General features: G+C 35.6%; 1 protein-coding gene across 1 annotated transcript in view; it reads left to right on the top strand.

Annotated features, from left to right (window-relative positions):
• Positions 1-4263: 4263 nt before the first annotated feature.
• LOC140155466 (transcription factor Sp9-like) overlaps positions 4264-14498 on the top strand; it is a 61611-nt gene continuing 51376 nt past the window's right edge. The window contains exon 1 of the mRNA XM_072178328.1: positions 4264-4920. Coding sequence (XP_072034429.1) covers positions 4900-4920 — 21 coding nt within the window. The 5' untranslated portion in view covers positions 4264-4899. The remainder of the gene's footprint in view (positions 4921-14498) is intronic.

The raw sequence follows: 14498 nt of genomic DNA, 5'->3' as shown, positions 1-14498 counted from the left end.
CTCTTTCATATGACAACACTCTGGGGGTCATACCTTCTTGGCATTTGGAGATATGTCCATTTAAGACCAAAAGGTTGCTGAGTAAGGAAGTAAGGAAGACTAATATAGGCTGAGACCATTTCATGGTTCAGCAAAAAATAATCACCACCATTCTGAACAAACAGCGTTATTTCATTCACTTAAATATCATGTTGGTCAATAATTTTCCATCTAATAACAATGTCAACGTCGTTGTTAATAAAATCCACTTTCTTTTGTGACGAGCCGTCATTATACATGGGGTGACACATTCACTTGTCTGCATGCACTGATTTATTAATGAATTAATTGAGTTGACGCTCAATTATCATCATTATTAAAATTTATATTTACATGTTAGCAATCAAAATCACCCCGAGCATTGCGTTTGTTACTTAAAATAATCAACTCAACTTGACGAATGAAATCATTAGTAACTATTGGTTGGGATTGAACTGATGCTGGTTGTCAAGTGGATCTCAAAATGATCAGCGATTATGCAGATTTTGTCATATTTTAATATAGCGTGTTCCATTAAAAGGTTTCTGAATATTATTATACATGCATAGCTGTGATTTCGCGAGTAGTGAGTAGCCGTTGCTTTCCCGAGTGGCGACTTACCCACCCTGAGCACAAGAAAACGAGGAAATAAAGAGGAAAAAATGAAATAGAAAAAGGGAAAAAGAGATTGGGAAATGATTGGGAAAAGGGGGAGAGACTGAAGAGAAAAATGAAGGAAAAGCATGCAGAGTGAGTGAGTAAGTGAGTGAGTGAGCGAGTGAGTGAGTGAATGAATGAGTGAGTAAGTGAGTGTAATAAAAGCGCCAAATCATTAGGCCTACACGAATATTCGGGGGGGAAAAGAAGCTCTATGACATTGTTGGTAACAAGTCTAATTTGGCCCGTATCAAGTTTGTTTATACTAATTCTAATCAAGCATGTAAACGAAATTGACCAGTTAAGAATCAATCTATATATTACATAAAAAATTATTTTGTGATAAATCACCGACAAAATGAGGAAATTAATACTACCTGTATAGATTGTCATGAAACACAATACAATTTCCGTTATTAGATTAGAGATAGCTAGGAGTCACTTAAGAGTCATTTCAAGTCATTATACTAAATACTTTCCCATTATGCACAGTTGGATCAATGATCATTATAAGTCCTCCAAAATTTGGATTGTTTACTTAAGGGATCCAAAATGAGCGTTTATTGCGTTTCGACAGTATTTTTGTGGGACATGAGAGCACCTCAGACCTATCGAATTGCATTCTGAATACGAAGCATGTCTTTCTGATATCAAATAATTTTCATTTTTTTAAATCACAATACAATACAAATTTTATGACAAATTATAAAAATTTGATATTTTTCAAATTTTTGATATATAACAGTCCTCGAAGTAAATTATATAAATCTAATGATATATTCTTAAAGTGTATGTAGCAAGGAAAAGCCGACGGTCAATTGAAAATTTTGACCTTTCATATTGAAGATATGGATTTTTTCCCAAAAGACCTAATTTTTTTTGGTGTTTTGGGAAAAAAATCCATATCTTCAATACGAAAGGTCAAAATTTTCAATTGATCGTCGGCTTTTCATTCCACCTACATACACTTTAAGTATAAATCATCAGATTTATAAAGTTTACTTCAAGTACTGTTAAATATCAAAAATATCAATTTTAATGATTTGCCATAAAATGTGTATTAAATTGCGAATTTCAAAAATCTAAATTATTTGATATCAGAATGACATTCTTTGTATTCAGAATGCAATTCGATATGTCTGATGTGCTCTAATGTCCCAAAATAAATACTGTCCAAACGTTCATACCCCAGCCCTTAAGGTTTTCTTATGGTTTAAATTTTAAGATTTCTTTAAATCTATTGGTGACATGATAAAATATAGTTTGAAGATGACATTTGTGATGAAAACTCAATTTTGGTTGTCTAACACTTCAGTGATCCTGAGCGCCAAATTAAGATCCAAAATGCACCCAAAGACTGCCTTGTGTGTTTTTTATATTAATATAAAATAACATTAGGCCATCATGATTTAATAATGTATATTTTACTTTTGCAACATCAACAGAGAAACTCCAATGAAAAACACACCCAAAAACAATGAACGAATGCTAAATCTATTGCATGTGATAAGCCTTATTTTAAAAAAGTCACATGAGACAACATAAACAATATGGATGTGAAAATAAAGCTTTTCTGATGCAATTTAGTCAGTTGATAATCTCTAGTTTTATGATGGGTACACCATGTTTCATAATCATGAAATCCGTTTTAGTGCTTATTATATTAGCCGCGTTTTATAAGAATTGAATTCCCAAGATATCGCAGTAACCATCACAGTACTCATCAACTTGTTAGGATAAAACCTATAACGTATTCAACAAACAATTTCAGAAAAGAAATATTCATTGTGTGGCAATCTTCCCTTAATGCTTGTTGAGAGCTGGGATGACTTATCAAACCCCTAGACTACATCAGCCCTTTTCTTCTAAGACGAAAAGAGGTCGTGCGGATAGCACCTCTATCATACGCGATGTCATCCGCGTACTCATCAGTATTATGTCCGCGACCCATTAGTATTAAACATTCACATCGTTGCAATACAAAGTCAGAATAAACCTGATTCAAGTTTTATAGACTTTCTCTTTGATCAAATGCAACATTTCAACGCCTTAGGGTTCGCGTACATGATACACGGAGCATCATCATAGGCAGTGATTTGGACTATCAGACGATATCGGGTTATTTAGAAGCTTTCTCCAATACTTGTTATTGGGGAGGTTATAACTAGGCTTCTAAAAAGCCTTGGTAACATTTCTTACATTCTATATTCACAGTGAGTCCTGGCAGCTGGAATGAGGATTGCATCTCAGCATTGTAGTATTAACAGATAAGCTCGGCTTTTTCCTGTCCAAATTCACCTTAAATCTTATTACTGATCTCTAAGTCTACATACATATCCTGTAGTTAAGAGCAATTTAACTTGAACCTTTTTCGACGTCTGTAGTTGTTTACAGAGAGAAATAACATAGTTACAGTAAATTATTGTGATATATATTTCTCTGATACCGTCACACAGCAATACACCTTTGTGTTTGTAGTATTATACCGTGAATATTAGATCGAGGGTGTTGTACTTCCCCTGTGGTAGTAAAGCTTTAAAATAGATTTGATGATACTTATATATTAGATTTTATTACATTTCACTACAAAGTGCAGTTTTCACTCTTAATGTGTATTGTAAATTTGAAAAATTTGGAACAAAAATACAATTTTGCTCCATATTTTGCTGGAAATTTACTACCCGAAGACCATTTTATTTTACCAAACGACCCCCCCCCTTTTCAAACTTTTTATACCCAATGACCCCCCCTCCCCATACCATAAAGCTCACGCGATTTCATTTCAAACATAATAATAGCCTATAATTATTTGCACCTCATCAACACAATAATAACCATACATCACGTCCGATAGTAAGCTAATTGATATCATTATTGTATATTGTTTGAATTTTGCCTCGTTCTTTACGCATTATACATATTTTTCGTTTGATCATCTGACACTGTGTGTCCTTGATCCATTGTTTGCCTACATGCTGGTCAGGTGAAGCATATTCTCTGTGTTTTAACTCAACATTCGTGGACAGATAGATATTTCATTAGTTAACGTGCCTAATTACTCGGCATATTTCACGTCTTCTTTTGAAAATTTATGCTTTCAAAATTACTTCAAAGAGTAATTTATTGTATGAAAATATGTCAAGTAATGCAAAAACACTTATTAGATAGTTATACAATTTTGCAATTCGACAAAATGACTGAAAATGTCAGCAGAGTAACTGTTCAGATACGTCCGGGAAAGATATGACCTAGCGCCCTCAATAGTTTATATGTTGTTATGTGCCGTGATATGGGAGGCTGGTGTGGGTTGACGGGCGTCACCTAATGCCTTAACGCCGTGTTGCCATTGTACGTGATGGTAAAACCCCTTTTATGGCATCTTGTGAAGTATAAGTCATGCAGAAAATGTAATCATATGTTCAACTTGTGGTTTTTCTTCCCCATGAACTTTTTAACTTTTATTTTCATAATGAAATGAATAAATGAACGATTTCTGGTTTTACAGTTTTGCTTCCAAGATATGTAAAGATGTAAAAGTGGTCACAAGAAAGGTGTAAACTGAGGACATGAAGCGCAAAGTATTGCAACTCCCTTTCTGCTGGTTCCATGAATCCCTTATCTCTGCTTATACTAACAATGAATTAGCTTTTTATTCCATAGTATATTATATTATATAAAGTGATAACGATATGACAGGGCCTTTTCCATCTCCCTATGAAAAGTTGGTGCCACAGGGGCAGACGGCCACAAACCAAATCGGTATATTCATGGTCGGTGCTACAAAGTCAAAAGAGTTGTAATTATAGGCGAGGAGGGGAGGAGCTAATCATTTCAACGTCTCCGCTCCGAGCAATCACTGGGACGAACATACGCCACCTAACTACCGAACGACCCTAGTCAGCAAAGGCAGGGACTTTCACGCAGCCCTACTGCATACCGTATCCGCCCCGGGTAAACCACCAGCTAAAAACGTCTACTTCTTTTACCTATGTTAGATAGGTTCAACCATAGAGGAGGTTTTATAGGGACGAAACATCTCAAATCTGCCGTGTCCTTCACCTGAGTGTTCGTCAGCTTCATGAATCGTCTTTTCAGTTTTTACCACTACCCTTATCAAGGAGATAGTTTTTGCGAGGATTGATTAGGCTGACCATACATCGCTGGGACCAGGCCTCAAGTGCGCAGGAGCGCGGCACTACCCATTAACTTTTCCGGGTTATCCCCATGCAAGCAGCGTTTCACGGGGTAAGTTTACATCTTTCTTTATACTAATAATGCTTGAAATAATGGTGCAAATGATGAAGTCCTGTTAATACCACTGAGTTACTCATATCGCGGAATTACCAATATTAATACCATTAAACCTTTGTGAATTAGAATAGACTGAATGGTTTTAAACTTGTTCGCAAAATTGTATAACTATTGTGTTTATTATTTTATATTTTGAATAAATTGTTTTACCATAGTAATTTAAAGAGTTTTTGCTATATAGGTCCAAAGTGCTTCTCATAAATACAATGATACACTTCCCTATCTAAGTGACCTTGAATAACGTATTTTCTGGTTAACAAAGTATTACAATTAGCCTAAAACAATAAGATTAAATGCTTTTAGTTATTAGTATTAACTCGTCATATTTTGACCTTAGTTGGTTCATTCAGTTTGTCTTGTGAAATAGTCAATCAAAGTTGCTATTCTTTTTTCAGCGGGATGTTGCTATATCGCATTCCCAAATAACCGCGTTTTTCAAAACAATAGTAAGCAATACCATCCAAATGTATCGTTGGTTATAAGGACTGTCGAATTCGGAACCCTAAATCATATTCAAAATTAGCACATGATACTACTACTACTAGCACGAAATTACTATAATCATGAAAATAGAATTCCTCGGAAAAATCACAGCACGCTAATTGCAGCTTTTTCACTTCACACGATCAATATAGTCAAAAATTTGTTTCAATTTATTTGTCTAGTTAACGGTGAGATGAATGTAAAAACCTAATTTAGCAAGCTGTAAATTGCGTGTGATTACACTCACCTAGATACAACTGCTCGCAGCGCTTTGCTCTTTTTCCCCTGCCTATCTTCAAGGCAATCATATCCCTGGTAATAGCGATCCCAATGAAATAAGCATGAAGGAATCACTCAAACTGCATACGCTTCAACTAAATAATGTGAGAATTCGAAACTACATGTACTACTGATCAATGCAGCCGTTAGTCGTTGCAGCAATGGTTCTGAATTCAAATCAGTTGGTATGGTGTAATGGTGGTACATAGTTTTTAGCTTGTTTGCAAACAAGAAATGAGCACCAACCAACAAGAGGATAGTTGCTATGCGCAAAAATGGCTTTTCAGTTATACCTTAATTAGTTAATAATAACTAGCAAACGCTCATTTGATCATTATATTTAAATTGAACGGGTTTATTTCCTTGTGCTGATATCATATTGGAGTTTCTTTGATGCATTTATAGATACTATTATCATTTTTATGATATGTAGACCGATTTGTCACATTGGTCTTAGTATGATAAATCACCACCAATTGTAATACTCAGAATTCTATTCTACGCAACTATTAGCGATATTTTGCTGGGCATTTGCCCACTATTCAATGTTTTTTCTCTAAAAGATTTCAGAAAAGAAACAGATTTTATTTGACAAATTGTTTGTTTAGTCCCAATCAATTCATGTTATGTTACTCATTCAAATCTCCAAACACCTTCGCTTTTGGGTATAGAAATGAATGGTGCACGGGTTCAAAGTGTGACTTACATTACAAGTAACACTCGTTTCTGGGGGCACTGAAGATTAATGTTATATTGAAACTGAGCATTTGCTTGCATACTTTCTTCATTTCAAAATAAGTACGATTAAGTTAGTGTGAACTTTTACTCATAGGTTTTGTGTAAACTATAGTTTTTTCAAGAGAAAATACATCTTTAGGGAATCACTGCGACAATACTCTCAAATACGAGTGTGTGTGATAATGGGCTAACACAATCATCGGCTTGGGAAACCGTTCGAATTGTTTGAGCGTTTAAAGCACACGGCTTATATGGGTTTTGGAGGGTCAAGCTCGGTGTTCGTGCCAAGGGTGCTCCAGGTTATACGCTGGTAAAATGATGCTTAAGAAAAACTCTTGGACATGCCATAGCTCATTCAATACCATAATCATGAAAATGTTGCACTTATATGATTTGATAACATAAAAACTTGACTCGCCAAAAGTCGATTCTGAACGTTAACATGCTGCATGAAGCTGATCAAGGTTGTAATAAAGTGTAAGAAAAGTAGAGCATATTAATATGTCAACGACACACCGTTAGTATTCTATAGTTGAGCTCATGATTTGAGGATATATGACTGAGGCAAAATTTGCCAAGTTGTCATTGTAAATGTGAATAATTACAATCTGTTTACACAGTTGCCTCCCCAGTATCTCCTGCTTGTGAACTTAACACAGTAAAGCGCCCACGAGCATTTAGCTAGTGTTGATATTTTGCGACAGTTCCTTGTAGGGGTGTGCATATGCTGGCAGCGTAAAGGCTGTTCTCGACACGGCAATCTATCGATCTACAGTTTGGGACTGTGTCCCAGCCTTTCCCCCCAAAAAACGCATAGCCTTTGCACCGCCAGGTACGTTCTATGTGTGTACATTTCAATCAAATCCGTGGCTTGTCGACAATGATTTAATTATCAGGGTACATTCTGTAGTATAAACAGCTGTATATTACAAAATAAACACTATGTGTAATCAGTCAATTTAATGGAGGAGTAGTCGATATAAGAGAGACAGATCCGATAGTATTTGGCAATGGATTTGTTACATGGAGGCCCTGCCTCAAATTCGACACTGCCTTAACACAATTTGTTCCAACAATCCTTTTTTATGTACATTTTCTTCCGACCGGCCCATGCAAACCCTCCAGCATTACACTAAATTCAATCAAACACTTATGGCCTTTGACAAGATATGTTGTCGGCAATTCAGGTGTACGCGGTTAACGCTAAAGATTCATGTATACAAGCGATGATGAGATTTACAAGAAGTGGTGTCTGCCATCGAATTCATCCTTGAGGTTGACTGGGCAATACTTGTAATCACTACACAAAATAGTCATTCATCGCACGCTACACCTCAAGAGATCATTGCAAACTAGATGCGCATTGACTCAACGCTGTCACACACTCCGTCTCTTTCACTCTTACATTTTTCTTTCTCTCTCTCTCTCTTCTTTCCATCCATCCAGCTGTATGTGATTCATAATCTCCATGTCACAACATCTTTAAGACTGCACGCCACAAAATGCACACACATATGCCCCCAGAAACGGCATCATAAGGTATTGGCTTTTAATATGAAAAACGATACTTATATCTACTATCCATAATTCAGAAATTTGACATACAATTCCAAAATAAGATATTCAGATCGATAGAGCTAGTTAGTTTTGTATGTAAAATAGCCGTAGAAGTACCCTTGGGAAAGCATTATAAGTGTTTGTAGGAGGGGGAATACTCTGCCCTGTTTCAAGAATCTGAAGATGTATCATGTTTATGTGTCATTGGGTGAGGACGTATCTAACTCAATATTAACTCTGATTATTCATTGTTGTGTAATAGACGAGAGAAAGTGTCGTATCACTCCTGACTGACATAATGATCCGCAGAAGTGTGTTAACAATAACTCAATACTGTAAAGTTATCTTAACCAACTAGCCTGAACCTTTTTAAGATTATATACCTCTTATATGCCAAAAGTACCTCGCCCCGAGAAGCAAGAATCAAAGTTTCTCAGGAAATTTCCAGAGATCAGGAAATGGAATCTTATTTCAGGAAATGAATCTTTAGGGAAAAATATGTCAAAAAATCACGATTTCAGCTCACTTTCAGATATCTTTACCTTTGGCACTGTCATCCCTGAAGAACATTGAATGTATATCCGTCAAGTATTGAAAGATATGTTTTTGTCTCTGCGAAATATTGCTTTGTTTCTCCGTGTGACAATAGAAACAGAATAAATTCAATGGTACTTACCGAGAAGAAATGACTTATAGAAATGTGAAATGAGATGTAACTTGTTGATACACGCCTTAATCAACTACAACAAAGGGTCATATTAGGAAAGCCATTTGCAAAACTTTATTGTTCTTCGATGATCCTGATCATCATCACAAGAAGCATGTTTACTTATGTTACTGTTAATATGTTGTGCCTTTTGATTTACTATGAGCATAACTCTTGCTAAATAGAGTGTTTACCATCATTTTTGTCATCATTGTGGAATAATAGCTAGCTGACGTTGCGTGTGAATTTGATAAACTTTCACTGAACCATTGACATATATACCACAGGAAGTGACGCAAGTCAAAATGTTGTTACAATCCGGACAATATCATCAATGGAAATTATGATGTCAGTTTATACTGCGTTGTTTGTTTTTTGTCTAATAATAAGCATGTAGTATTCCTGCAACCGTTACAATACAAGTGTATCATAAAATTAGGTCATCTACATTGGAGTAAAATAAAAGTAATATGAAAACAGTAGAAATAGGAGGAAAGGGGGTGTAAGGGTTTCTTACATGCACCTGTCCAATTGCTGATTGAAATGATGGGGGAATCAGACAAAGACGATGTAGGCGGGGCACTCTAGGCGAGGAAACAGGATTATTATCAGGAAGATATTGAAACATTTCAATGTGAAACATTTATTAACCAAAGATGAGAAATTTGTCTAACATAAACCATGTTTGAAATCCGCTTCATATCTTGTTGATGGGTCAGTTCCGTGACGCTTTTTTCTTTTATCTTCTATAAAGTTTATGTATCATGTTTTAGTTACAAAATGCTTGTTGACTTGTTAACTCGGTTGAACTTACAGGAAGAGGGAAAGGGAGGGGACATGGGATGATCGCTTACGTAAAATCACAGATATGTAATGTGATATTTGCTATTTCAATATAGGCCATAAATTAAGATTCAATGGACCTGAAATCAGTTGTTTTACATGTTCAAATTGCTTAAAACTATATCTTTTAAACTTGGATCTTCATTTTTATCTTATTGATTGATTATAGTATCATGGCTAAGCAGCTCATTGTGATTACCGTGACCAAACATGTGATATTAATTTCCTTGCTACCTCACATTAAGATAAACAGACTATTGAATGTTTGCAATCATAATTATTGTTTTCTAATGTATCAAATATGTTCATTTGTGTTGGAAGGAAAAACCAAAACACTACATCGTGTGTTTCTATGAAATAAGTCTATATCTGGAACCTCAGGAAGCAACATTCCAAATCATTGTCAAATGTATACTTTAACAAATACAATCAAATATTTGGTTACCTCCATGACATTATACATCGTGCACATCAGAGTACAACATTTGAAATATTCACATTCCAATTCTACGGTGCAATCGCATAAATCATCAACATGATCAAAGTTATTGTCACTGCTTTTTAGCAGATAGTTTTAAAGATATAATACATACACAAAAATGTACAATTGTAAATGTAAATTTTCATGACCATATTTGGAATCAGCATGAAAAATGCATTAAAATGAGTACAAACAAGCCTAGTATTGGTTCAGTAGTTCTTAAGATAGCTCTTGATATTTTGAGAAAATATTTCAAAACTTGAACTTTTTCCGTTGAAGCGCATGGCTAGCATGCAGAGCATTAACATACTTACTAGATACGTTTGCTGTATTTCTCAATTCTTTGTTATTTGTTCCTTTGTATCAAACTAGGACAATTGTACATTCAGCAGTTGAGCTATTTTAATAGTCATCAATCTGTCTATTCTAGCATTCTGTCTGTCTATCTCAATCCGATATACATTATCTATCGAGCTAAGTATTCCTATTGAGTGTGTTATGAACGGTAAGTTAGTATCAGATGTTTCATCAGGGTGACCTAAAAATCACAAAAGTTCAGGAAGACTAGGCGGAAAGTACTACATTATGAGGATAACGAGTCAATTCCGTTTATAGAGGAGAAAACATTACGACTAACATTCAAACCCATAGATCCTGGTCTATATACCCACTTCCATCTTAAGCTCCAAAAATGTCGATGTTACAGATAACATTTGACATGCCAAACTACGTGCAACAACTGCGAGCTTCTAGTATCATTGTTGACATACTTTAACCCCTGCCGATCTAACATTGCCTCTGATTGGTCAATTACATGATATCTTCATTTTAATCCCCAATCAGAATGGAGCTTTGCAAATAATTCACCCTAATTTTTTTTTTTGGTGAAATTATTCTAACAATATTGCTGATTGGTCCAATTGATAATTAAAACTTCTTTTTGGCCAATCGGCAGGTAGTTCTCATAGGGTTAACACACGAAGAGACAGTTTATGAATTATCTAAATCACCAAAAACCCGGTTTAATTTGGGTAATCGTTCATAAGATGTATGCGTTTATATATAGGACAGTCAGATCTGATCATCAATGATAAAGAAATCAACTAAAACATTTTAAAGATCCCTTGTTAACATGTTTAATCCGTTGGAGGCAGTACCTGAACTCCTTCAAAGATTAGGTGAATCAGTTCAGTTTTTATGAACTAGATTCTCGACCTGAAACAGATGCTGCTTACATGTTATACAAAGAACAGATACGGAGGACATCATTCAGTATTATTGTATAATAGGAGGTTTCTACCTAAAAGAGGGAATTGATTAAATTTGATCAAATTTGAAATTTCAATGTTGGTACGGTGTACCTATGTGCACACAGCTGGTTAAAGATATTTTGTTTGAATTAGTACTCTCATCCTCTCGTGGTGTAAGCATTGCAGCTAAATCTGAAATATAGCTATATCACACGAACTTTGGTCTCTAGTAATGGTAACGTCTATCAGTTTGAATTTTACAGCGATTAGTAATAAACTAGAATAATCGATATAATTGCTGGAAATATGAGAATATGCACACGGCTAGGAGAGCCTAATTTGACCAATAAGGTACCAAATATAGTGACAAATGTACGCAATTTTCCCCAGCCTTATGTAGACATTTCTGGTTGATGATTTTTGGATGATTGGTTTTTGTTTGAACAATTTGCTACGTCGGCAGTTACTTGGGTGGCTGGGATATAAAAATATAGAGGAATTGACGTTTTTGCACAGCAAAGAACACTTTGATAGGCGTTGTAATGAACTAATCATAATACTTGGCACCAATTTAACAATTTTAAATCCGACAGTGGTGAAGATTTCTTTTTGACATTGGGGAGATTAGGTTTGGAACTATTTCTTGAAGTATAGTGAATGCAGCACCTTTTAGCGACAGAATAATTTTATGTTTGAAATGCGCGCGAAAAGTTTTGGCATAAACTGGTCAAATATAGTGCAAAAGTGGAATACATGCGCGGTGCAAAAATGGGCATGCACATTTTAGGCGAAAATGACCAAACATGAGGTTAATTTGGTCAGAAATCCACATACAGGCGTCAACATGGGGGGGGGGGGGGTGATTGTATGAACTATATCCCCCTGTCAAAATATTGGATACCCCTAGGATCTACGCCTAATATTTAGGCAAGGCATACCTGAAGAGTCATGCGCTTTTACGCAGACATTGGCAAAGATCTCTCATAATTTTCCACAATGCTATTACACTGAGATTTCTCAACCAACATGTCCAAAGACCTCTCATTTTCTGTCAGTAAATGTTTCACATCGACTTTCATGATAAAAGCCACTGTCACCCACTGACTTAAATATTTGCAAAATAGGCCTAATGTTTTCCTAATTGTCACCCGAAAACTCATCTTAGAAAACATTGAACTAATTTGTACCAAGAGCACCTATATGTTTTAATGGCGCCAAACCAAAGCCCAACGACCCACAATTCAAACCAGAGCCCTGTCACCGAAAACATCTTTGATTCGAAATTCAGATTGTTCATCCGAAAAAAGACTTTCCGCTAAAACTAAGGTATTTATTGCGCCAATGTTGAATTACTTGGCAACAAACGCTGAAGATATACTCATTTGATGTGTGTAGTTGAAACATTTTGTGCTGTTGCAGCTAGTTGATCTCTTATGTAAATGATTACAAATGACGTCATGATCAAGATGAACTAAGTTAAGCTTTGCAAAATGCTTCAAATTCCTTTCAAAAACTGTATCAAATGCCATCACCTGAATGGGATGTTATAGAAGATTTAATTGCGTTCATATCCTGTGGCAAAATAAATTATGATACAGTATTTTCAAGTTTGCATTGATTTACTCGTTCATGTTTTATGTATAAGGTTTTTGCAATGTACTAGATCTTTGTAGGCTTGCTGACACTGTGCATGGAAACTCGTGTTCATGTGATTCCTGACGATATAGGTTATGACACAGAGAACATACTCATGTTCAAGTCAAGATATATTGAAACAAAAATGCCTGTAGCAAGAACCATATGTAAATTGTACATGTATGTAATCGACATGATTGCTCCAGAAAAAAAGGAATCCATTCCCATAATTTGTATACCGCCCGTTATGTTACCTAGGTATGTTGAAAGATGAAATATTGTTGAAAGGGGATAAACAATGCATACCCACTTTAAATGATTTTATGTGAAGTTAACTGGAGATTAGCCGCCCAAATGTCCCATAGAATCATGTCGGCACAGTAAGGCTGTAATATAAATGCAAGCATTTCATCAGCTAAGTAGTCAGTTCATACAGCTAGCCCGGGGATTGTAACTGACTGCCACGCCATGTAGCATGTTGTAATAGACCGGCAAATGGTGCGAACGTTGGCAGTGATCAGTCGCTTCGTTCTGCCGAGGGAAAAGAGTGTGTGTATGACACCGCGCACGCGGCGAGGCTTCCGGCTATATCACAGTTTACGCGCTAATATTCGCTTATGTAGTGACTACAGTTACGACACCAAAGAGTGACAAAACATATCGTTACAATGTATATAAGATACAAAATTGGCAATATACATTTTTAATGTGTGGGAAAGAACTGTTAGGTAAAAAAAGACACAGTGATGCTTGATTATGTCGTGGTACCTATGAAACGATGGACCAATCAGCAAAGAGAACAACTATTACAAATTAACAAGTAATGAAATGTTATCATCAAATTAGTTTCTCTTTATATAAAAACAAATCTACACAAGCAAGTACTATTGTTATTGGCAATATTGTCCGTTGTTTTGAAGGGGTGTTAAAATAAAATATACTTGAATGGTTCATAATGACAATTTATGGCCAAAGCATAACACAAAAGCTGGTGTTTAGTAGCGAAAATTCAGGACTGAGCAACAATACTAACATGACTAAGGTAGTTTGTAATATTTGCAGAGTCTCCAGAAGATTTTAAATAGGCTATTGGGGGCCAAATGGCGCCTGGCCCAAGTTATTGGAGGGGTTATGGTACTTGCCCAGAGCCACCCAAATTATTTGGGGTGGACCGGACCCCGTTTCTGGAGCCACTGATTTGTTTCAATAATTAACTTTAATTATTATTGTCTTTTTGATGATCATGACTGAATGGTTAGTTACACTTGGTTGTTCAAAACCCATTCACCATTGTTTACTGTTTTATTCCTTTAGATATATTGGTGCATATTGCAATACTTAGTAATTAAAATGCATAAAGTTGTTACATATTTATTGTCCTCTGCAAACCAATAGCATTCGATAACGGAAATAATCACAGAAAAAAGACAAAATTACAGAGCAACAATTAATCAATAATAAATTCGCTTGTATGTTTTTTATTGATTGGTCCATAACGCCACATGACACGTGCTGTCGGTAACAATAAAGGAGAATCACA

Source organism: Amphiura filiformis, chromosome 6, assembly GCF_039555335.1.
Source record: "Amphiura filiformis chromosome 6, Afil_fr2py, whole genome shotgun sequence".
Taxonomy (NCBI): domain Eukaryota; kingdom Metazoa; phylum Echinodermata; class Ophiuroidea; order Amphilepidida; family Amphiuridae; genus Amphiura; species Amphiura filiformis.
This window is presented reverse-complemented; position numbering and strand designations above follow the sequence as displayed.